Source organism: Thunnus thynnus, chromosome 12 (assembly GCF_963924715.1).
Source record: "Thunnus thynnus chromosome 12, fThuThy2.1, whole genome shotgun sequence".
NCBI classification, from domain to species: Eukaryota; Metazoa; Chordata; class Actinopteri; order Scombriformes; family Scombridae; genus Thunnus; species Thunnus thynnus.
The window spans coordinates 26,618,192-26,643,144 of NC_089528.1; the positions used below are offsets into that span (position 1 = coordinate 26,618,192).

The 24,953-nt window shown below is 38.6% G+C and overlaps 1 protein-coding gene across 2 annotated transcripts in view; it reads right to left on the reverse strand.

The window, feature by feature from the left end:
- LOC137194597 (neuropilin-1a-like) overlaps positions 1-24,953 on the reverse strand; it is an 86,922-nt gene that overhangs the window by 7,990 nt on the left and 53,979 nt on the right. The window contains exons 7-13 of one of the 2 annotated variants that reach the window (XM_067606651.1): positions 20,932-21,087; positions 20,151-20,295; positions 16,369-16,544; positions 15,249-15,404; positions 9,227-9,371; positions 4,031-4,213; positions 3,278-3,319 (exon numbers count right to left, since the gene is read on the reverse strand). In XM_067606651.1, the coding sequence (XP_067462752.1) occupies positions 3,278-3,319; positions 4,031-4,213; positions 9,227-9,371; positions 15,249-15,404; positions 16,369-16,544; positions 20,151-20,295; positions 20,932-21,087 (1,003 nt within the window). Of the gene's footprint in view, positions 1-3,277; positions 3,323-4,030; positions 4,214-9,226; positions 9,372-15,248; positions 15,405-16,368; positions 16,545-20,150; positions 20,296-20,931; positions 21,088-24,953 lie in introns of both variants that reach the window. The other variant, XM_067606650.1, reaches the window with a different exon arrangement.

The following is a 24,953-nucleotide window of genomic DNA, read 5'->3' on the forward strand; positions in this document are numbered from 1 at the left end:
TGTTCCATACAAGATCCTACCGCCTTCTTCAGCACAGCTACTGCAGCGTTAAAAACATGATCCCTCACTGGCTTCCCACCCGCAAATACAGTCAAATATGTTTCTTATTTCCACATAAGATAAAGCAACTACATACAGCTTTTTTTTACACGCTTCAATGGGCTACACATATGTTGCATTCAGACTGAAAACAGTCCTGCGTTAAAACAATGCAAGGTTGGTGGTGTTATCAGAGATACCGGTGAGACAATGAAATACAATCCAGGAAGGTGAGTTCGAGCTACAGTTTAATGTGTTTAAATGCTCATCAGACACCAAAATGTAATATTTTGTCTTTTGTCACAATGATCTCGAGGTAAACATCAGAAAAACAGCGTTGACATTACAAAGTAATCTACCAGGAATGTGCACTTGCGTGTAGATGTTTGGCCAAATCAGCACCTTGACAGATGACGTTGTCATTTCCGTGAAATATGAACCAGGTTCAACTTTTTTGCTGGATGATCCTGTGTTGTTTTCCTGGAGCCCCCTATGTTGGCACCCTCACTGCACTGCACTAACGTTGGTCTGAACGCTACTATAGGGCCAACATACATGGTGTATTTCTTTGACATTTATGCCTCTTTTAAAGAAACTTGAACATACAACTTGTTAAATAATTACATTTTTTTCTTCTTTTTTTTGAACTTGCTTCCTGACAGGTATTAGATCAACCAATCAGCTTGTTGAGATTTGGGAGGTGAGGGTGTCAGCTCCTATGAGAGCCTCTGTAACCCATTTACCAACGTCTTGTTTACATGTTTTTGCAGAGGAGCATAATTCCAGCTTAATAGAGTTTTAAAAGGTTTAAAAAGATGATAACTAACCCACTGTTTTCACAGACTAATCTGCTTCAGTTGGAATGGGGGAGTGGAGACAGCCTGAAGAAGGAACTGTGAGTCTTGTAACATCAATATTAGAAAGCTGTTCATGCTGTATTGTACACTCAGTATAAATTGTGTAGCTTGTGGAAAGCATGTCGCACCAAACAAAAGCCTTGTGCAGATGGAATGGGGTGAGAAAAACAGAGAGACAGTTGTGATTGTACACCCAGTGCAGCGCTGCAGGGCATTTTGCTCCACAGCCTCACTAAAACACAGGAACTAAGACGTCACCACTGATAGAAAACAGCGCCAACTCGTACATATGTTTGGGATCAGGACATCAAGAGAGAGAGAGAGACAGAAAGGAATGGAGAGACCTTCCACAGAGAAGGGCGTGATGCCACCAACATGCGGATGTGGCCCCCTCCAAAAAAAAAAAAAACCCTAACAGAAGAAAAAAAACTACATCTTCTGCCCTGTTCTCCTCCCTGTGCCAGCATTTGACTGGCGGCAGTGGTTCACCACAGCATCCAAATGAATCCAGAAATCTCAGAACACTGGACATTTTGTTTCTGAGAGGCTAATAGGATGCAGAGATGACCATGAAGCTGGTAACCCCCCCAACCCCAAGCTGTCTTCATGTGATGCTTTGGCTCAGCTAATTGAGACCCAAGAGGCCTTTATTCTCTCTCTCCAGCTCTCACTATACCTCTCTCGGTTCTTTTACCTTGTCTCTATTTTTTTTGCTTCCCTCCTTCTTTCTCCTTTCGCCTGTCTCTTCATCCTTCTCACCCTCCCCTTTTCTCTGTCTCATCTCTATTCATTCCCCTTGCCAACTCACCCTTTCTTTCTTTCTTTGTCTCTCTGTCACTGCTACTATTTTTCTACCTTTCTGCCTATTCATCCCTCCCCTTCTTGGGCTGGTAGTTTACTCCAAATGTATTGAATTTGGTGTATTCACAAGGGATGATAAACAGTGTCAGGGTGCAAAGATGTTCAAGCAGAAAAACAGCTAGGTGACCAAAACAAACTACTCCATTTGGCTTTGAAAGCTGCAGTGAATGCAGGCTCACCAACTGATTTTTTTTTCAGCCATGCTGGCGGCATGGTTCTGTAGATGGCAATATCAGTCTTTGGTCCTGACTGAAATATTTCAACAATTACTGGATGGATTGCCATGAAACTTTTTAGAGACATTTGTGGCCCTGAGGGATGAATCCCATTACTTTGGTGATCCCCTAACTTTTCATCTACCACCCGCATGTCAAGTTTTTCGCTTATCCAGTGAAACATCTCTCTACTTGATGGATTGGCACAAAATTTTGTACAGACATACATGGTTTCTACGCAATGTATGAAGAGGGTGGGGACAGTTCGGCTGTATGACGTTAGATGACAACTCCATTCACTGCAGATCATGACTATTTGGTTCAAAGCTTCATGCAAATCTAGTAAGTGGGTATTAACTGAGTATTAATGTTTTCTGATCTAAATTCTAACAATATTTGCATATTCACAGATTTTGGATTTTTCAATGAGGGAGAAGGAGTAATTTCAAGAATTTTGCGAAAAACATTTCAGATACAAATTATCGTTACATGAAGAGGGTTTTTTTATGTCCTAAAACATGGCTGGAGGGGATCTTAAAGGTTAGAGAAAGATCATAGTCATGATTACAAACCAACGCTGACGTTAGCAGGAGACGAGATACAAACCTCAGTCTCAAATGTCAAAAATCAGACGGACTTTTTACACCCAAACATCCACCCCTCAGACACAACATTACCAATATTGCAAATGCCTCCAGGAGCAAATTAATCTTTATTTCTGCTTCTCTGTCTCTCTTTTTACTGCCTGTTTCGCTTTCTTTTTTCCCATCTTTCTTCATCTGTGTTTCTCTCCTGTTTCTCAAACATCTAACTCTCTCTCTCTCTCTCTCTCTCTCTCTCTCTCTCTCTCTCTCTGCAGTCCAGTCGTGTCAGGGCTAAGCAGTAAATGCAGAGTCTCATTTGTGAACTGGGGCGATGAAAAAGCCATTTACTCCCATGGATGTCGGCTTTCATTGTTCTTTGTGACTGCAGTCGGTACTGTTGGTGACACTGAATGATGGGTACTATTGGCTGAATTAATGCGCTGATCTGGCAACCCTGCAGTGGTGCATTTATTTGTACATGTGCCTGGGAAACGGCTCGACTTCACTTTTAAAAGAAACCATTTGAAAAGAGACGAGAAGAAAATACGAAAACAAGATGAGAGGTGACAAAAAATAGATGTGAAAATAAAAAAAAAGAAAGATAGATGAAAAATGAGAAACCAGAGAAAAGATGATTGGAACAGATGACACGAGAGCAAACAAGGAAATATGAGAATATAAGCGAGTGAAGGAGGTTGCAAAGGTGGAAGCAGATCCTCACCTGGTAGTAAGTCCATGATGGGAATGCCCGCTGTGGTGCCTCCTGCTATAGACAGACGGTACAGTCAGAGTGGGGTCAAAAGAGAGGTGTGTTGGTCCCACCCACACAGATGCCAACACATACTCAACACACCTCATGTTACTTGAAATCATTACCAAACTCCTGTCAGATGCACATCAATTTAGAGAAAATCAAAAATAATTCTAGAAATACAAAGGATTCAGTTTTTGTTTTTGAGTTAAAACGTATTTCAGAGAAAATCTTTCCGTTCAAGCTTTCACATTTCAGGGAATAGTGATGATGCATTTGATGAAGTATGACAGTAAAGGAGATAAAGGAGAATTTTAAATGTGGATAAAGCAGTTAAATCTTATTTTACATTTACAAAGAAGAGCAAAAAAATAAATAAATCTAACAGGAAAAGACACAATTCAGTCAAAACTTAAACCATATGAGGGAAGATGAGGGAGAATTTTTCATGGTTTAAGTCCAACATGTTTTCCTTCTGTCACAACTAAGCTACAAGAAGAAAAAGAAAAAAGGCACTCACAAGTGTTTTATTCTGAATCTCCTCTTAAAACACTACAGTCAAGCTGACTCACATAAATTATTCTTATGCATAAATTGTTGTTTTTTTCTACTTGACATTTAACTTTTCATTATTTCGCCTGACAAACACTATGAAACTTTAGGGAGTGAAAGACAGATGAAGAAGGGTTGGGAGCAAAGTACAGGAAAGTTATGGTGGTTTACCCAGCTCTGTGTTGTAGTCCTCAAGTGCGTCAGTCTCGCCGGCACAGTCCTGTTGTCCTTCATCGCAGTCGGTAGTCATGGTTGTGCCGGGGACGGTGATTGGCGCGGTGGTGGTCGCACCGAACGTGGTCATGGGAAATGTAGAAGCGACTGGCGTGGTGGGGGGTGCCGCGGTTGTAATGTCTGAATGTATAGAAAGATAAAAGACAGCGTGTAAGTAAATAAAATGGAAAGAAAAGGTTGATGATGAAGGGTACGTAGGGAAATAAAGATAAAGAAAGTTAAAACATTATAAGACATAGAATACAGTATGTACACAGTGGTAATAAGTGTATGTGTGTGTAAAAGTGTGCGTCTATACACCCAGTGAGGTGTGTTTTGGCTCAGTTCAAACTTATTTTATAGTCTTTTTGTGTCCTTTTTCTATACGCAGGCAAATTTTTTTTCCAGGAGCTCAGGAATCTTTTTAAAAACCCAGAAACTTTACTTCCCTTTTGAACTGGAGGAACAAGGGTCTAAATTTAGTGTATCTGCCCCGCCAAAACTCCCATCTGAGGGAGGAGTACTTTCTGAAAGTCCAGGAACTATCAGGGTGGAGTTTGCAGTACCAAAACTTGCTGACCGATCAAACATTTTCTTTACAGACTGTTTTAATGCAATTACAAACTAAAAGTAGAAGAATAGAGTCATGTGCTGAAGCAGAAACATAAGAAAAAAACAAACAAATAGAAGGAACAGAGATCAGGGCTTGTTGCATGGCTTGTTCTTTTTATTTCCTAATTTAGTTCCTGTGTTCAGTTCCTGGGACTTTTTGGTCTTCAAAGTACCAATCAATAAGCCTTTTGATATTCTATATTTTTGGTATTGTCAAAAAAAACCCCCAAAAAACCCCAAGAAAAGACCAAAACCAACAATAAATTACTATTAACATTAGTATTGCCTGTGTGTCCAAAACCTAATATATCTCATTCCTCTGTGCCATAGAGCTCCATTGTTATTCAGAACACATTAATGAGCCACACTGTTGCACTGGGTGACATGCTCCTTCATTAACACGAACACACACTGTAGTTTATTTTGAGTCAGTCCCACACAAACCATCATGCTGCCAGAAACGCTCGCTACAGCTTGAAACGTGGATTAATCCACCACTTAAAATAGCCCTTAAAATTTGCACTAAAAAATTACAGTACCCAGTTGTTTAATGATGTATTTACCATATAAAAAAGGTGAAATTGTACATTATATAGAGTATATTTTATATTTGTGACCCATAGTGGGAATGAGGAAGAGGGCAAAAGACAGGCAGACATGTACAAGAACATGCATGCATCCAAAACAAAGTGTAATTTTGCTTAATTCAGGAGGCATCTATGCATAGTAATAAGATCAGAAACTCAATAAGACCTTTTGGTTTCGCTTTATTCATACAGGAGAATTGTGTATCCTTTAGAGACAGATATATTAGGTTGAATACCAGACTCTCTCATTAACAACCCTGTGAAATTCAAGTGTCTCGATTTGCTCGATTTTTCTGAAGATTGAAGTTGAGAGCTGGCACTCTTACTCCCCATCAAGGACCAAAGTAATAACGACAGAGTCTCTTGTATCTTGTTAAACTCCTTCCATACAGTCCATGTCTGGTGATGTGTTTTTATGGAAATGAAGCAAAACTGAACTTGAATTAGCATAAGTAGGGTATGTAAAAAAAAAAAAAAATCACAGATGGTCTGCATGTAATTAAACTTTGTAGGGGAAATGTATTTGCAGTGTTTTGAGTGGGATGAAGGTTTTGCTGTAAGTAGAGAATGAATGATTGGATTCAAAGCTTAAAGCAGCATCAGCTGATTAAACTGCTATAACCGATCTGCAGGCGTTTTGTACGTGTGTTAGATTCTCCTCCTCAGGTTTGTGTGAGCTTAAATTTGGATCTGATTATGTTTTTCGTGAAAACAGGGAGAGACTCTTGTGTAGGATCTTAGATTAATTAAAAGAAATACTTGTTGAGTAGGAGTTGTTCAATAAATCCAAATGAACCACTAATTAATTGTACATATCTAGCACCTTATATGAAAAGGACTTTTGGTGATAACAGTATTAATACTTTTTGATAATTTAACAGCATGAAATCAGCTTGTTTAGCTGTTAAGAGCACTTGAGGTCAAAGCTTTATCATTATGTATATTAATTAGGAGATAAACTGCCTCAGTGAGCATCAAGGTACGAGAAAGCTGCGATTTGGATAATTGGGCGTGATTGCTAATGTCTCTGAGAGTGTGTGTGTGGGCTCTACACCGTGTATGCCTTTTCCAGTGAACACATATGGTTTTCATGCATGTGCATGTGTACATATGTGCGTGTCCGTGCTTCGAGCGGTCTGATTAACGTCTTTCAGTCTGTGTCTCGTCTCCTGTGACAGAGTGCGTGTTGTCTTTGTTCTCTTCTTTTGAACTGTGTTCACTGTGGGAGAAACGCAGACGTCCTGCTTCAAATACCGCACTCTCTCTCTCTCCTCCCTTCTTTCCATCTCCTTTTTTTTCCCCTTTGCTCTCCTTCTTTTCACCTCCTCTCTCCACACACAGTCTCCCTCTATTCATTTTAAAATGATTTTACTCAGTATGCAAAATAGTGAGAGTAGTGGTTTTATTTACTTATTCATTTTTAACAGTTGTTTGTTAAGTGATACGAGGACTGTTAAAGGATTGCATTGATTTTTCCTTTGGATTAATAATGACTTTAATTTCTTATATGGACAGATGTATATTTATCCAGCCAAGTAAAGGAATTATATCCACATAAGCCTCATATTAGCTTCAAATAAACTTTTAAATACATTTCTGCATGGAAGGAGGGCTGTAGATTGTTTGTCCCCCATCATTTACATTGAAAGTGCATTATGAAGGGATCTCTTAATGATCAATATGAACTGGTGGAATGATTACAGCAAGAAAAACATGTTTCAATGTCCGTTTGGGTTCCTGATTATTGCTTTAGGACAGACTTGAAAGATTATAACCCTATCCTTTAATGTTTGCCTTTTAATCACCACAATCTTTCCCCAACCTTAACCATACTGTAGTTTCCATGCGCAGATATCGCTGAAACAAAAAACTTTGGCACTAGATGAAAAGAACAAAAACATGATGTTACTGAACATAGTCTGGGCTTATGCAGAATCATCAAATATTATATAAAATATTAATATATACAGTATAAATACGTAAACCACAGTTAGCTTAATTTTTGAGGTTCCTCCAAAATTAGATTTTAAGGTTTTCAGGGCGTCTCAGGTATTGATTAAAGGGTCCAAAACCCTCTGAGATCCTCTGTATTTTGCACACTGCTTTAACTTCTCTATCCATTACTACTCTTCATGCCTTCCCTGCTCTTATTTCATCCTCTTCTTCTCTTTCTCTTCGTCTACTCTGCAATCTCGGCCGCTCTGGCTGATTCTTATCCTTTTCCCTACAGGGCAACCAGATACTCAAACTCCACCAGACAGCCTCCTTTCTCCCTTTTTCTGTTCCTCTCTCACCTACTGTGTGAGGTCGAACCCTCCTCTCTCTCTCTCTCTCTCTCTCACTCACACACCATCCAGCTCTGACCACTGCTGCAATAGAGATAGTAGCCTGCCATGGCATGCGTCAGCCTTTTATCTGCTCACTCTCCTCTTTCCACTCTCTCTCTCTCTCTTTTTCTCTCTCTCTCTCTTTCTCTCTCTCTCATTACACCAAACAGTGTAGATAAGCACCCTGAAGTGTAAGCAGTTCACTGTTTAATGACTGACTGACTGAGGCTCTGTGCACATTAATGCAAAAACATCTGAAAACACAGTTTGCACGTTGAATGTTTTTTCTTCAGCACTTTTTTGGGTATCTTTATGAAACAACAAGTAAGTAAGGATGCAGGCAACAAATGTCATCCACATAGTGTCACATCATTTCATGTCTGCAGCACACACAAGACAGTACAGACTGAAAAAATAGACAAAGTATCTGGGATGTTAACGCGCTAGAATAGCTGCTTTTGTGAAGCACAGTAAAGCTGGGAAGCTGATCTTTACAAAAATACTGTTTTACAAAGAAAGGAGAGCAAAGCAGCAAAAATGGATCACATGACAATGACCTGCTGATCATATCTAAATCATATTGTAAAGTACTGTTTTCTCTGTCTATGCAAGACCCCAGTTTTCAAATTTATCCACTTGAGAGCACACTGAGAGATGTTGTAGTTGGAAGCCTAAAACGAATGGCGGACTGGCAGTCTGAGGTATGTAGTCACGATACATCTGGTTTCATCACATCTGCAGCGCGTGTTATCACTTTAATATGGTTGTGTGGTTTTAACAGGTGACTGTGTTTCAGACTGACTAGTTAGTATACTGGCTCTGGACTGTGTCTGGTCTCATGCTGTACTGGTTTGGTAAAATCTTTGGATTCCAAAACGACACTGGTCCTAGATCTCACTGTGAGACATGTCCACCGACGACCAACTGGGAGCTTTGGCAATCAAAGACAACCTGAGGCAAAAATACTGATAGTGTCAGAAATTTAAGCTGCTATGACCCACATCTACAAATGAACCAATCAGAATACAACGTGAAATGACACATGGTACACAAATGTCTACTACTGTGCTGTTCTCTTGACTTCTTAGCCAGCTAAGAAACTGAGACCGACCAGCCTCATATGCAGCTGCAGTAACTGCCTTCTTCCTGAACAGCAGTCTGTCTCTGAGTCACTCGACTACTGTATCTGCAGGGTAGTGTCGCCTACTGTAATTCTGCTGCCTGTGTTTGATTTTTTTTTTTTTTTTTTTTTTATGTCTTGTGAAAGCTGAGCGTTAATCTCAACCAAGAACAACTCTGCAAAAGCCAGAAACCACAGGAGTGTTCTGCTTAATATCAACCTCACTTTAATATCACAATATAAATATGTAATATGCTGAGACAAATTGCCTTGGGGATGACAGTTAAGTTTTCCAGAGTAACCTGATTCAATTCATGCTTTCTCTACTTGTTATTGTTTGTGCGACGCTGGTAATAAATACATGGAAGGATTCACTGTACTGTATCTCAAGGATTTTATATTCACTTTAAGTCATATCAGAAGATATTGATGTGAATATTGCAGACACTTGCAGTAATTTTGAGTCATTTTAAGCCTTAAGTACATTTAAGTCAGCTCAGACACTCACCGTCCAGTTCACAGCCCAGCAGTTCCAGTCGGAGGCCCAGGCCCTCGGTGGTGGCTCTCTCTGGGTAGATCCTGACGAAGCGGCTCAGTAACCTACCCATGGACCTGAGCTCCGGGGTGTCATGGTTCTGATTCCCGATGAATACCTAAAGGAGGAGAGAAGAGGGGAGAGGGAAGAGTTCACCAGTTAAAATCCTCAACATGAGCGATAATTCTATTATAAAAGGTTCAATTAACTGAATGGTCTGTGGATTTTGAGAATGAGATTTAATGAGAGGCCATTAAGTTGCAAAATACTTGTCTGATCTAATCTGGTGCAATAGCAAAACATCCTTTGTGTTAATTTTAACTCAGAGAACAAGACAAATGGAGTTGACAGGATGCCTGCAAATGTCATCAAAGCAAGTTCAAATACCTTTCTAGTGTAGGTTAGAGAGACTAGTTCTGCAAATTAAATGAACGTAAGACTGGAAAAGTCTATCAGAGGAGGGATCGGTAAGCTTCTTAAATGTAATTGTAGGCTATATTATATACAGCATAATGAATTCTTAGACCTTGAAATTGGATAACTTCTCTCAGGATTTAAGGAAAGTCTGCTTTATCAGGACAAATCAGATCAGTGTCATTAGGTAAGTGACAAATGGACAAATCTGACTATTCTATCTAGAGTTGTAATCCATTATTTTCATTATTTATCAACTATTCACCCAATTAAAATTAAATGTCAGCAAGTGCAGAAAAAGAGTTCGAGTCCACTTCTTTAAATGTTTAGATTTTTCCAAAAGTTTACTGTTGTAGAAGACGAAGAAAACCAGAAAATGTTCACAGCTGAGAAGCTGGAGCAAGTGAATTATTACCCTTTTTGCTTAAAAAATAACTCAGAAGAGTATTTGATCATCAAAATTGTTTCAGTTGTATCAGCCCCCGGATCTTCCCCGCTATTGTTCTAACTCTCCACCACTCATTGTGGTGGTAAAGCACATCCATCTGGTGCAGAACAAGACAAACAATAACATGTACTGTTTGAATCCAAGTCTGCTTCTGATCAAACATCGGTCAGTTTGATAAGAAGCTGAAACAAAATGAAAGGAGGAAACAAAAACCAAAAGCCAGGAAACCAGAACCAGAGGCAATCCTTTCATATTTCCAACATGGAAGCAGCACAGATGAAAATGCTTACTGTCACACTGGGAGCCAAGTAGTGGGACACCGAAACCCGAAAGCAACCCTGCTGTCTGAACTGCTGAGGTTTCCTCTTGTCTGATTCATCAAAAGCTGCAGTCTGGCATTATAGATGCAGTGATGATGTGACCGTGTGCATGTAGAGTGCAGTGAATTTTTGTTTCCACTCTTTTTAAGAACAGTGGATTCTCTATCGGAGCAAAAAACACCCCAAAATCATCCTTTTTGCCTGAATAGATTGATACCTACGGCTGCATGCTAACACTTTAAAATACTATATGTGAGTAACACTAACCACCATGCTAACTCTTCAGCATTTACCATGTATATAATCGTAGAAGCTTTTAAGCTCTAAAGTATGTGTTTGAGCCTGGAAGTTCTCTTCATTTTTCTCATCATCTCAATTCATAAAGTCCACACAAAAGTGCCACAAAAATGCATTTTGTCCAAAAGAGTTGCAAAGGATTAGTTTCCCTTTTTAGTTAAAAAATGACCCCCAAGGAAATATAGTGGTGCTGAAATTAACTACGCTGTCTCCCAGGTAAATGCTATATGTTAATAATATGAAGGATACAATTGTTCTGTTGTTGCATTATTCACTGGTGCTTGTGTGCTGTACTGTCTTCTGCATGATGGTGTTTTTTTATGCTCCTTTGAATATGTTCACTTTATGAGATATGTTGTTTTGCTCTAAGCGCAGGATGCTTTTCAACATGTGGCCAAAAACAACAAGACAGAATTAGACTTCAAAGAGAACTCTGGCTCATTTACAATTTTTTCTATATTTCATCCAAATAAACAAAATCTATGTGATATATTACAGGAAAAACCAACATAAAGTGTCTTACTAAGGTGTTGGGTCACCGTTTACTGTCAGAACAGCTTCAAGATCTCCAAAATCTCCCATAAGTTGGGTTGAGATGTGGTGACTGTGAAGGCCACACATCATTTTCATACCATCAAACCATTCAGTGACCCCTCGTGCCCTACTGACCTATTGTCATCCTGGAAGAGACCACTCCCATCTGGATAGAAATGTTTCATCACAGAATAAAGGTGATGACTCAGAACAACTTTGTATTGATTTGCAGTGACCCTTCCCTCTAAGGGGACAACTGGACCAAAACCATGACAGCAAAATGCCCCCCAAAGCATAACAGAGCCACCAGATCCCCTCACTGTAGGGGTCAAGCATTCAGGCCTTTACCGTCCTCTTGGTGTACGCCACACACACACTCGCCCATTTGTCGAGAGTATGCTGAAGGATGACTCATCTGTCCATATCAATTTTTTCCACATCTCTGCAGACCAGTGCCTATGTTTTTTGCGCCACTGAACTCTCAAATGTCCTTTCATCTTTGTAATGAGGGGTTTATGCACTGCAACCCTACTATAATATTCCTCTCTATGTAATTGTAATTATGGACTGTTCTTGCTGACACAGTCCTGCATTGACATTCTCAGTCAGCTCTTGTGTTTTTCCTTACATATCGCACTAATGTACAAGCATCACGGTCATCAAATGCGCGCCGTCGACCACAATTTCCGACATTATTTACTGATGTCTTTCCCATAAATCTAAATGCAGATGTCACTTTAGTAACTGTTCCGATTGAAATACCAGCCAGTCGAGCAGTCTTTGTGACAGAAACTCCCGCCATCCGTTGCCCCAACGATGAACCCTCTTTCAGAGTCACTTAAATCTTTTCCTGTTTCCATCTTGATACAAAATCAGAATCAACTGGGCCTGTTCAGCATTTGTATACATGCCACAGAGCATGATTGGATGTTAATTGCTTGATTGTACCATGCAGCGCACCTGTGTGGAAGCATCTGCATTCATTATGTTTCTCCGCTCATTTATTCAGATTTTTTTCTTTAATTAGTCACCCATCTGTATGCACTAATGTTGACAGAGAACTGCTTTATTATAACGGTCAGAACTATTTGATTCATATTAACAGCTCATGAAGTGTTACAAATGGTCATCAATCAAACTGCAACTGTGGGTCTGCCGATCGAAAAATTTGAAAACTGTACAAAAATGCTTTGTTTTCCAAGAATTTACTCACTGCCCACATTTAGTAGTGTTTTATTTTACAGGTCTTTATGGATGATTTCCCAATGATTTCCAAGAAGTTTCTTGGAAAGAACTACGTAATTTAGTACTAATGATATGAAAAATTGGGTCAGTGTTTAATTGGTACACTTCCAATCCATCAAAAATAATTACAAGTGTAACTAGAGAGTCTTTAACTCTCAGCTCATAATTGTTGTAAATTACAGATTTGTCTTCAGGCCAGTATACAATTTGACATATATGGAGAATAAAGTTTCCAATAATAGTTGAATAATAAATGAATATTTACTTGGGTTTAAATAGACTTAAATAGCTTTTCTTTCAAGGAAATTCCTATTTTTCCTAACAATAGGACCAAAGTATACAGTTACTTTCAACAAAACTTTCTTCAAAATCTTTGGGATGTTGTTTACTTGTAAAATAAGATGTTGGCAGTAAAAACCTTTTGAGCTACACCTAGATCCTTCATTTCAACAGTTTTACATCACTGCACATTAGGATTTTAAGTTGAAGAGTTTAAGTATAGTTCAGTTTGTCATTTTGCAGTGTCATTGCACTTCATATGTGTTTATAATTAATGTCTACTTTCAGAGACCTACTGTGCAGTGGGTGACTATGAGGACTCTCTAAATTAATTTCCAAATTAAACCAGCTACATTTCATTAATGATATTGACATTTTAGGAAAAAACTACAGTATGATCTCAGTTTAAATTCCTAAAAGGTTTTCCCCCTCACTTTAGCAATTATTATTTACCATACAATATGATATTATATGAAATGTTATATGAAACACAAATGTCCCTTTTCTTGGTGCATATTGATGATTTTTACGTTTAGGTAGCAGCCAGTCTACCACTCTATATATGGACTCATGTTTAAGCATGAGCATACTGTATGGACAGGGTCTATGTGCCAGGCATTTGTGAATGTATGTACCAGCCGGGCCTCTCTGAGGCTTCCTGCCTTGTCTTTTGAAGAGGTTTTATAAAAAGACACAGGAAACAGAGCAAAGAGGCGGAGTGAAGGGACAGAAGAGCATCTAGATCTCCATCTGCAGTAAAGCAGCAGGAGTCACACGACTAATCTCGTCCTCTGCCCTGCCATCTGGAACACATAGAGGAGGATGTCGCACCAATGGGGCTGGCTGAAGACAGGAAGTGGATTCTTGAAAGCAATGACATGAATTTCCTTTGGAGGATCAGAATCAAAGTCACTCAAATCGTCAAGTAGGGTTAGAAACCGAGAGTGGTGGGTTCTGATATTTCCAGAGCTGAGAAGATCAAAAGTCAGCTCTTGTTTTTCATTGTATTTCCCGTGGTAGTCAGTGACATTCTTGACTTTTGATCTTGTCTCCATCTTTTGTACTCAGCACTCATTGTTGTGCCCAAATACCACCTGTCAATCAAACAATGTGAGCCGCACATTTTCTTTTGGTGAAGTTTCTGCAGGTGGAACTTTTTTCTTCATTGGTTCAGTCGGTGATGGCTATTATTACTCATGTTAACGAGACAGTTCTTCTTCTATTCATTCAAAGTTAGTGAAAATGGTTTCATACAAGGAGCCAAACAGCTAAAAGATTTTTATGTTATAAAATAACAATAATAATGTATTCTTATTTGAAAAATCAATTTCAATCAATTTGATTCAGGTAAAAACTTGTATTTTTACATACTATATCACAGTATTTTAGCAGTGCCGTTAAGGTAAAATATTGTATACAGGTGTATAGTTGAATAGAAGACTCATATAATCAATTTGCTCTTTTTTTGCTGGCTGGTAATGGGCAGGGCTTATCAATTGCCTTGGGAACCCAGGTGAATTAAGGGTTCATGAGTAGCAGTACTGGTGTCAACTTTGTTGTGCTACTGTTGGACTGAGACAGAACCTGTTTCCTTTTTTGGATGAACCGCAAAGCAATAAAATTTGAACAAGAACGTAGCCTTGACGCTATTAGAGAGCTGATTGCTGGTCATTCTCATAGCAACAGGAAGGATGATAAGGATATCATTAAGGTGTGAACATCCAAACCTATCGACAAGTTTGATTAATACAACTGAATGTGTCTTTGCAACACCAGTGCAGAAGTTAATGAGAATAATGGGACCTCTGATCTGCTGTGAAGTGTACGAGTGTACGAGTGACCCAACCAATCGATCAGCGAGCGAAGTGATAAGATAAATGAATTTATTTCCTAGTGAGCTTTATCTTTCCTTATGTCAAGGTTTTGTTGAGTACTTCAGACACAAAAGCATCCACAACACAGCAGTCATATCCCACCAAACAGAGTTCATATGAATAGTAGTCTGTAATTTGAGTGCTAAACATTTCATTCCAAGAGCAGCGTTGTGGTCACTCGAGCGCCTGTCTGATGGCTTCCAGGAATTACAGATCACAGTAAGAGGAGGTTTATTCCATGTCAACAACCCTTTATCTGGCTCCACCATAATTTACTTCTTGTTAATCTGTATTGGCCCACATTACCATACTGCCACTGAATGAGATAGAACAGGAAGGGCAAACAAAAGTGGACTCAAAGGTGGGACCAGTTCAGTAGTAGAGTTCGAATGAGGCTTTTAGGAGACCTTTCACATCCTATAAGCTTTCTATTTAAAAGGGACTGGAGGTTTATATGTCATTTAACTGCCTCTTTGTCTTGTCTAAAAGAGGAAAAAAGTGACCTGTGACAGCAAATGTGGTTAAATGTGTTTAGTTGTCCTGTGTCATGTGTCCTGCATCTTTGTGTAACTCAGTCAACCGACCTTGGGTCTGGTGGTGTTGTCCTCCTTGACAATGGTCCAGTCTTCTCCGTCCATACTGTAGCCCATCTTGAACCTCTTCATGAAGACGTTCCTGTCACGGTGTTTCCCCCCCTGGATCAACACACCAGTCACGAACTTGTCCTGGCCCAGATCCACCTACCAAGGAGCACAGGAAAGTGAACAGCTGGTTAACACACAAACTGACTGAGAAGCCAACCCACTTCAATAATTCAGAATAATTCAATAATTGTATTATAGTTCAACATTAATAGCATGAATTTGTCTAGACGATGAGATGTTACAATACTGCAGTCAATGATATTTGATTGCTGCCGTTAAATAAATTGTTTCTTGCAGCAGAAATCCAATGAGATTATAAAATCAAATCAAACCATTATTCCATAAACAGATATGAAGGTACGGTGGATGTTTGCTAACATCGGATTTGACTCCCTGCTGCAAATTAAATCACATTTAGTCATCCTTTTTTGTAGTCAAAAAAAATGTCAGTTTCTATTTAATCTATTATCAAGAGTTTTTATTTTCAAAAGGAAGAAAAAAAGGTGGTTTGGAAAAATGCTCCTTTTCTTCTCAGCGGCTTAAGATGTGTGTTGGTGTCTGTGTTTGATTGACAGGCGAACAAATGAAAAAGTAAACAAACTTGTGCTGTAGCTTATGAGCCATGGATAGTGGGTTGTTAGCAGCAGTATTCAAGAGTAAGAATCACACCAGCATCTAACTGGACCAAAGTGACATCATCTGCAGGTATGTTTACATGCTGTTTAATGTGCTGCAGCTGAGCAGCTAATTAGCTATCTAGCCTGCTAACTGATGTTAGCGGCACATTTTTAAAACTGTGAATGTTTGTTTCCTTCAACAAGCTACGGTGCAGGACAAGATGTGTGTTAATGTGTGATGTTGTAGATGATGTTTTTTCTTTAATAAGAGTTGTGTTTTATCTACGTAGATGGAGAACTAACATTATTCTCACAAAATAACGCAACTATAGGGGAGGCTATCATAATCAAAACATATAAAATATAAATTTCCTGCCTTTTTTCTCAAAAGACAAAACCTGATGTGATTTACAGAGCAGATGTGTATGCTGCAGACCACCCACCTGTAGCCACTCGTTTTTGAAGGGCTGCTTGGTTTGCTGTCCGGTCCAGCCTGACCTCCCCGTCAATAAGCGGGCGTTCTCAGCCACCCAGCCTCGATCGGCGTAAGACGAGGCGCTGATCTGAGCATCTGTGATCTGACCTGACACCATCCCCAGCATCCCTGAACAAGGGTAGTCTGTTCAGAAAGAGAAAAAGGGAGAGAGACAGAGTGAGCGGTGGATAAGAAACTTTTGGGAGGTGAACAGAGAAAACAAAATACTTTACTAAAATAAAAAATACGAACCCAAATCACAGAGATGCCGATTCACATGGGACTAATATTATCACATGACCTCTGTGTTTGGTGAAATATGGTAGGTAATTTGCGGTGCAATTTTTATCTTACAAATTCACAAGATCACAGACGACCTCCGCAATTACTACAAATTATTAAAGGTCTCCAGGTAATACTAGTTTGTTTGTTTGGGGAGGGACTCTTATTGTATTGTTTACTACCATTAATACCACTATAACTACTAGAACTGCTATAACTACTGCTATTATTACCAATACAATTACTAATGCTGCCTCGACTGCTGTGCCAGAAAGACAGCAGACACCCACATAGTTCTTCTGTTTTTACAACATTAGCTGTCTGGATGCACAGGGGTGTTCACACATTTGTCAGCATGTACGGACAGAAGACATAATTTATGTCTCATAAATACTTGTGGCTACAGAAAATATGATTCAGGCAGAAGGCTCTGGCCAAAAAACACTGGGTAGTCCAGAGAAAAAAGTTGAACCTCACTCAACTTTTGCTACAAAGCATTTCCATCTACCTTAAAACAACTTGATGCAGTTTATGTGCTTTGCATTTCATTACTATATGAAACAGTACTTACATTCTATCATTTTTATTTATAAATCTCTCACCAGAGCAGATCTCAGGACTGTTTAATTCTAGTTACCCCTCGGGTAATCTCAATAAACAGATATCTGCATATGAATGCAGAATCTGTGGGCAAGGGACTAGATTTTTTGGGATCAGAAGCGTTCTGGTTTCCGTTTCCGTTCCAGCGATTTCTACAGGAACATGCTTTGGTTGCCTGCAGGTAAACAGTCCGTGTGGGGAGTGAAATTAAATAAATTACAGAGGATTTAAAAAAAAACTGAATGTTGCTATGCTTGTTTTTCTTTCTCTTGCGAAAGAGATCTTGATCCCAATGAGATTACCTGATTAAATAAAGCTTATGTATACAGTATATCTTATGACACACTGCATTGGCTGTTGGCCAAACAAATACATGCGAGTGCATACTCCTGTTAAGATTTGTGAGGTGAAAGGCATAATTGTGCAGACTTTATGATGGTTGTGATGGATAAAAATGATTCAGAGCTGTAAAATGCTGTCTCATAGTTTTATACACCACTGTATAATGTTTTAAATTAGACTTGAGTAGAACTTTAATGTCCCTGATGGCCAGACGGCACTTAAACAAATAGTAAATACAAAAAGTACTGTAACAATAAATAAATAAATTTAAAAAAAAACAATAGGCAAGGCAAGAATAGTTATATGTAGAACACATTTCATACACAAAGGCATCTGATAAGCCTTTAAACTCCTATTTCATGGGTCATATATTTGAATTATCTGCTATTTTCCGTCTGCATGCCCGCTAAGACTTCTGCTACTATTACAACCAATTACTACCATTTTGGAACTTGTGTTATTTCTGCGTCTGTCTGAGATTTGCATACACGTACACATTTCACCCGCAGAGGTTAGAGGTCAAGCGGCAGCCAGTAGCCGAATCCCTGTAGCATGTTGGAAGTTCAAAGTCTTGTTTTGTGGGTATTTGACACTGACAGACTCCCAGCTTGCTGCAGGGTACGTGACCTTAAGGCTACAATACAATCTGTTGAACAGCGAGGCCAGTCTGCTTTCTCTGATGTTGCTATTTTAGGTGTCAGGAAGTACACTGGGATAATTACCGTATAATTGGGAGACTTCGGCTGTGCTTTTCATTTTCTTGGAATAAGAAAACTTTTAGAGAACTCAATAATACATGGAAACAATGATCTGGTCATTACCAGCCAAGTGAAATCCATTATCCAAAACAAGCTAGATCTAATATCCGGGCTGAAACAGTTGTGTTCTCAGTGTGATATTTATATTTGACAAATGCTTCCAGAGTTATATCTGGCACTTAACAACAGCTCCCGAGGATGTAAATTCCTCCACAATGTGAATTTATAGCATTTCACTGTTCTTTATGGAAATTCCCTACGGTACTGTCTGTGTGTGTGTTCGTGTTTTTTGGTGATTATGGATACAAAATGTCCTCACAGGGGACAGAAAAAAAGGTTAAATGTGCAAAAAGTGAGCTTGTTTCATGCACAATTTACTTCTTTACATGGCATGTTTGGATTACGACTTAGGTTTGGGATTAAATTTAGGGTCAATTTTAAGGTTATGTGTTCTGGAGTGAATTATAGTTCTGTTTCATGTGCAATGCCTGCATAAACACATACCCAAACTCACAGCTTCCCCCCTTTTTGAGTCATTACATTTCCTGAATCACCTGTCCAGCACTCTACAGCCTGTTCTCCTATGAGTAAGAGCCTAATATCTACTTTATGGAGCTCTCCTACTGAGAATTGCTTGTAGCACATGAAGGACTGAGGTTTATATAATGTTAGAGGATGAGTAATGAGGCAGCATGATTTTCCTCTGCTCCTCTGTAATGAATAACTGTGTCCTTCTGTGGGAGTTTGTGCTCCCCTTGGAAGCAGTGATTATTTTAAATCAACAGAGAGCAGCAGGAGGTTCTCATCCGACAGCCAAAAGGATGTTAGTTTGATTCACGACGTGCAAAAGTGAGAAAATGTTATTAACTGGTGAGTGCATGGTCCAAAATGAACACTGGCCCAATGCCAGAAGCAGGTTAAACTTGTCACTCACTTCCTCCAGAGTTAAAGGCTTTTTGCATGAGGTGTTATTTATTTTGCATTAAAATGTCTCCTAGGTTGAAGGAGGTGCATGTAATGTCTGTAAATGAATACTTTTGTCTGTAAAAGTACATCAAATGTGTAAATAAGTTGATTTTGCATTTCTAAAAGTACATCAGCAGTTTGTTAAAGTAGGTTTAGTGTAAAAAAAAGGTAAAAAAAGGAAAACAGTTTAGTGACAAAGTTCACTATTGTTATTGAACGACTTCAGAGGTCAACAAAAGGAAATGTAATGATGAATTAAAATGCTAATCAACTGTTAGAATAAACAGGTTAGGGGACATATATGAGAGTATCTAGAATTAATACACATCTTTAATAAAAGATGATGAAATTAAGTCTTGGTAATTGTCTTCTGTTTGCCAAAAATAGTACGCAGTAAGTGCATTTATTCTTTTGTGTGTGTGATATGATTTTTACAACAAAAGTTAGACTGTAAATCATGTCCCTCTGCTGTGTTTACATGCTTTACAATGTCAGGAAATGGATGTAAAAATGATAAATCAAATGAGTGTGGGTGTGAGAAAATGCCTACAATGCATACAGCATACTGTATGTGTGTCAGATTAGATAAGATTTTGATTACATTAAACTTTAATGATCCCTGTAGGGACAGTTGATTAAGAAGAAAATGTGAAAATGAAAATATGATATAATGTGTGGATTCCAGCAGTACCATGGTGGAGTTACTGTAAAACCTAAATCGATGCATTAGGAAGTCAAGCGAGTGAGTTCAGCATCATATCATTTACTGTATGTGTGAGTTTGTGTGTTTCCTAACAATCACCTGATATTCTGCAGCCGTAGATCTCGAAGCGCATACAGATGCCTTGCTCCCAAGACATGGGGCGGATGCGGATGTAACGAGCCAGAGTCTGTTTGGGGAGGAAGGAGCGAACCTCGTCTGTTGGGTTGTGATTTCCCTGAAAGATCTGAAGATAAGAAAAAACAGAAAAAAATACAAATTAGTTTCAACTTCTGATACTTTATTATCTATCTATCACACACGTAGTAATCAGCTGACTGTAAATTTACTACTAAAAACTGTTGGTATTTTGAGATTTAAGCCGAATCAGATCGTGTTTGACCTTGACATGTGACCGAAGACGCATGACTTGAACTTTTATTTTAAGCAACTTGACAGAAGAAAAACAGTATTGAGTTAGATGACACGAGGCACAGGAGCCAAATTTAGCTCTCCAGTAAACAAAAAAGGCTCTATTAAAGCAGTATTTTAGACACTGGCATTATTTATTTGATACAAGGCATATCTGTATCACATCTATCAATATGCCGCCTAATATTAAACTCTGGAAGCTGCCAGTTTCTCTCTACACCAATGTTACTATAAGGACAACTTCCAGAAGATGAGTGTTGATTCTGTGTTTCAGTAAACTGATTCCCATCATGGCTCAGATTAGCGTTGCTGCAAAATGCTGTCAACCTTGGAAAGCATTGATTGAGCCATCCACACTGTCCTCCCCATTGATTAGAACGCAGAGTCCTTCATTACTCATCGATGTTAGATAGAGATAAAGGCTGTTACGGCATAAATTACTCAACATTACCTTCTGCTTTGAGCCCTCCTTCATGGTGACCCAGTCCTCTCCGTTGGAGCTCAGGTCCACTTTGTAGGAGCGAACGTAGTAGTGCTTCTTGGTCTCTTTTGAGATGGCGCCCTGCGTCCCGATGGCTGTGACGAATCTGAGAAACCCCAAATCCACCTGGAAACACAGGAAATACAAGGACAGGTCAATGGAAAGATTCAGATAGGATTAAAGGTGAGGTCGCTTAGAGGTTATGTGACGAAAAGCAGCAAATGAGAACGAGCTTTCCCCTCTAACAACACTTAATGTCAAAAAGCACTCAAGCACGGGAATGAAAGCCTGAGGATGCAAAAGTTCTGAGCTTTTAGTCCTGATTTAAGACCACTCTGTTCAAGAATAAGATCGTGTTTGTTCTAGGGCAGAAACTTAAGTGTCTAAGTGTCTAACTTAATCAAAAAGAGGCAAATTTTTTGATGAAAAGAAGCACTTTTTTGAGATTTTTGTCTTGAGCATTGCAAGCTAAATGTCAATTTAAGGTTTGAATATGTTGCTTAGTACTTAAACCTTGAACATAAATAGGCAAAACATTATCCTACAAATACAACACAGTGCTGGATGATGTTTCACTTGAGGCATATGGGGGAAACAAGAGGCTCAGATCTCATTAATTATACCATGATCCGTCCATAAGTAGACAGTGAAAAATAAGAGCAGGACGCTAGAGAGAAGGGCTGCCCCCGTCTCTACCACACAATAAAGACCTTTACAGGAACATTATGCTCCACCAGAATACTGCTGATAAGTGCTGAAAATTTAGCTAAAAATTTAAAATCATCTTGATCATTTTAGCTTCCGTTGTGATTTAAAATTTACAGTAAAAAGAGAGAAAGCTCTATATGATGTGAAATCTGTAAACATTGTTGGTATGGATTGAAAATGATTCAAAGGGCTTTCAAGCTCACTTCCTCTTCTTACTGCATTATGCATGTATACACTGTATTCTTATTATCAACAAAACTATCTGTTCCTCATGCTTTTAATTCTGTCACAACAGCAAAAGTATCACAAATAAAGATACTTTACACAATACATAAATAGTCTTGTTGAGGACAATGAAGTTAGGAAATATCCTGAAAAATGGGATTTTTCATTGTACAATGTTGACAACTGAAAATAAATTACACTTCATGCACGGACCTTAAATCCAAATAATCCCAAATAACATGAAAATTACATTACAATAAACAAGCTAAATAAACATAAAGATTGAATTTGAGGCACGGAAGAAGCAGACTGTCACAAACGGACAAAACAGCCTTGGATTTATTAGAGGCTACCTTGCTAGTCACTTATAGTTTTGAATAGTTAAGACAGTTTTGAGGTTGTTGGAAGTGTATTGTTTTACTTTTGTCGGAGAAAGGTGAACAGTTTCCCTCCTGCTTCCAGTCTCTGCTATGATAAGCTAAACATCTCTACTGAACACACGGAGGTGACGCTGATATAAATCCTCTAATCTGATTGATAATAGCAAACAAACATATTTAAAAGAAAAACACACTTTTAGCTAGCTAATTAGCCAGAATGCTAATTTATCTTAAACTATCGTTGCTATCTGCTTGTATATTTTCTTTCTTTTCCTAATAACAGACTACGGCTGTTCTTTTTCTAAATTAAGGCGATTTAACTGTCACGGCTTAAAATAGACAACATTTGTCTGGCGGTCAAGGGTCATTTCCCAGTTTGACTGTAAGGCTAGACTGACTAAACTTATTGTCTTGTGTCTGATTGAGTTAGAGTAGCAAAACAAGTCCCAGGACACACTCACCAGACATCCTTAAAATAAACCGAATTCCACCTTGTAAAACGTCCATATCAGAGAGTGATTTAATCTCGCTTTCAAAATGTTTTTACTCGCTTAAAGAAATTATTACAAGTAACTCCCAAGTGAAATTACAGTGACATTATCACATCTCATGGCTACACTCCCCCCTCCCCCCCGCCCCCCCCCCCTCCAGTTTTCTTATGAAATTATGATCTAAGGGCTAAATAACAGATAAAAAAAAAAGACTTGTTCAGATGGCTGAGACATTTTATCTGACTGCAGGAGAAGCAACGTTCAGGAACAAGGCTCTTCAAAATGCTTGAAAAGAAAAAGATAGGGAAATATTATTAAGAGAAGAGATAGTTATCATCAAAAAGAGAGCGGCGGTGATAACAGAAAGCCTTACAGTGGTCTTTTTTTTTAAGTGTTTCACAAATACTGAAACTTATCTAAAATTAAGAATACTTCACAAAGTCAGACTGTAGCTCCATCTTGTCCTTTGTATTATCATATAATCTTCCTTCCAACCATAATAATAATGCATGACATTAAATCAATTTATTTTTACAGCTATGTATTAAGTGAGGACACTCCATTTAACTTCCCATTTTCATTCCACTAAGACTAAACAAAATCTCTTGTTTGTTGAGTTAGGAAACGACCAAAATGCATACCAAAGTACACTCAACATTTCAGTATGTGGGATGCTTGTAATATATGGTGTGTAATTATATTACCAAACAGACGTTTCCACTGCGATACTGTACATGGGAAAGCACCAGAGGCCATTATTTAACTTCTCCCACTGTTGCTTTTTCAGGAAAAGGGAGGAAAATAGCTTCCCGTGGGTCTGTGTGGGCTCTGTGACTGACAGGAAGACCCCTGGGAAACGCTGTTTCGTGGGATTGTTCACCGGCGTTCCCAGCTGCGCTCTCATCTGAATTCCCATGAGATGGTATCCACAACACGCTACGCATACTATATGTCACAAAGACACTCTGCATAAGTAGGTTTTGTTGTGAAATGAGATAAAGAAGCTACTACATCATGTCTGTTGTTCATTACATCATCCAAAGGTGGGTTAAAAATGATGAATTATGGTGTCATGTAAAGATATTTCTAACAGAAAAGAGAATTTTAGAGTCAAAAATGTTTCTAAAGCTTCTACCGGTGTTTTCTGACCATTTTGCGACCTCTTAAAATGAAGCAATTTCTCTCTTGAATTGTTTGATTTGGAGGCTTTTTGAGGCCTTGAAAGATAAAAAAAAACATCCAGTATTTCACTAGAAAAAAGCAAAAACTACAAGAAAGTCAGAAAAAAATCAATATGACGTTTTGTAAGAGAAATAGTTTTTCTTTCTTATCCTTTGAATCATCTCGTGACCCCTTACGATTCACCTTGATCCCGACTCCAGTTTGAGAAATAGTAGTTTATTGTAAACACTGAGTTTCTGTATCAGTCTCCTGAAATTCAAAGAGCAAAGATTTCTCTCTGGAGCTGCATTTCTGACATTCAACAACCATACAAGGAGTCATCCATCAACAGAGACTTGAAGACATTTGCCTCAGTAGATCAGAATATAATGTAAGAAATCATGGAAAACTGCAAGGACCGATTACTTGAATGACAGAAAATGAATCTCCGACTATTTTGATCACTGATTCGTGTCACTTTTCAAGTAAAAATGCCAAATACCAGCTTTTCACTTTGCTGCTTTTCTTTGCCTTATGTGATATTTAACTGCATATCTGTTTTGGAGACGAGGGCGTCACGATGTTTTGACATTTTATAGACCAAACATTCAACTAACTGAGAGGTTAAACAGTTAAAAATAGTCATTGGTTGCAGCCTTTATGGTATCCAGGGTGGATTATTTCTCTTGAATTAAATAATTGATGCTGACTGGATACTAGTGTTTTTAAATTATATAATGTTGAACTTCAGCTTAGCTTTTAGAAAACTGGTTGCCTCAAGTTTAGCTTAAAAAATAAGACAAAAGCTTCTCTCACATGTAAAAACTACCTTCAAGATGTCTTTTAAAAAGGGATTTTCCCCCCTTCACTGTTACATCTGTGCAGATATAAATAAATGCATATTGTAACTTGACCGACATCTTTGCACAGATACACATTCAGGTGCACAACTTCAAAGTTTTAAAGTGAAAAAACAGACAGTTTTCCACAGTTTAACTGAAATAGAGTTGATGGTTTTGTCCCAGTT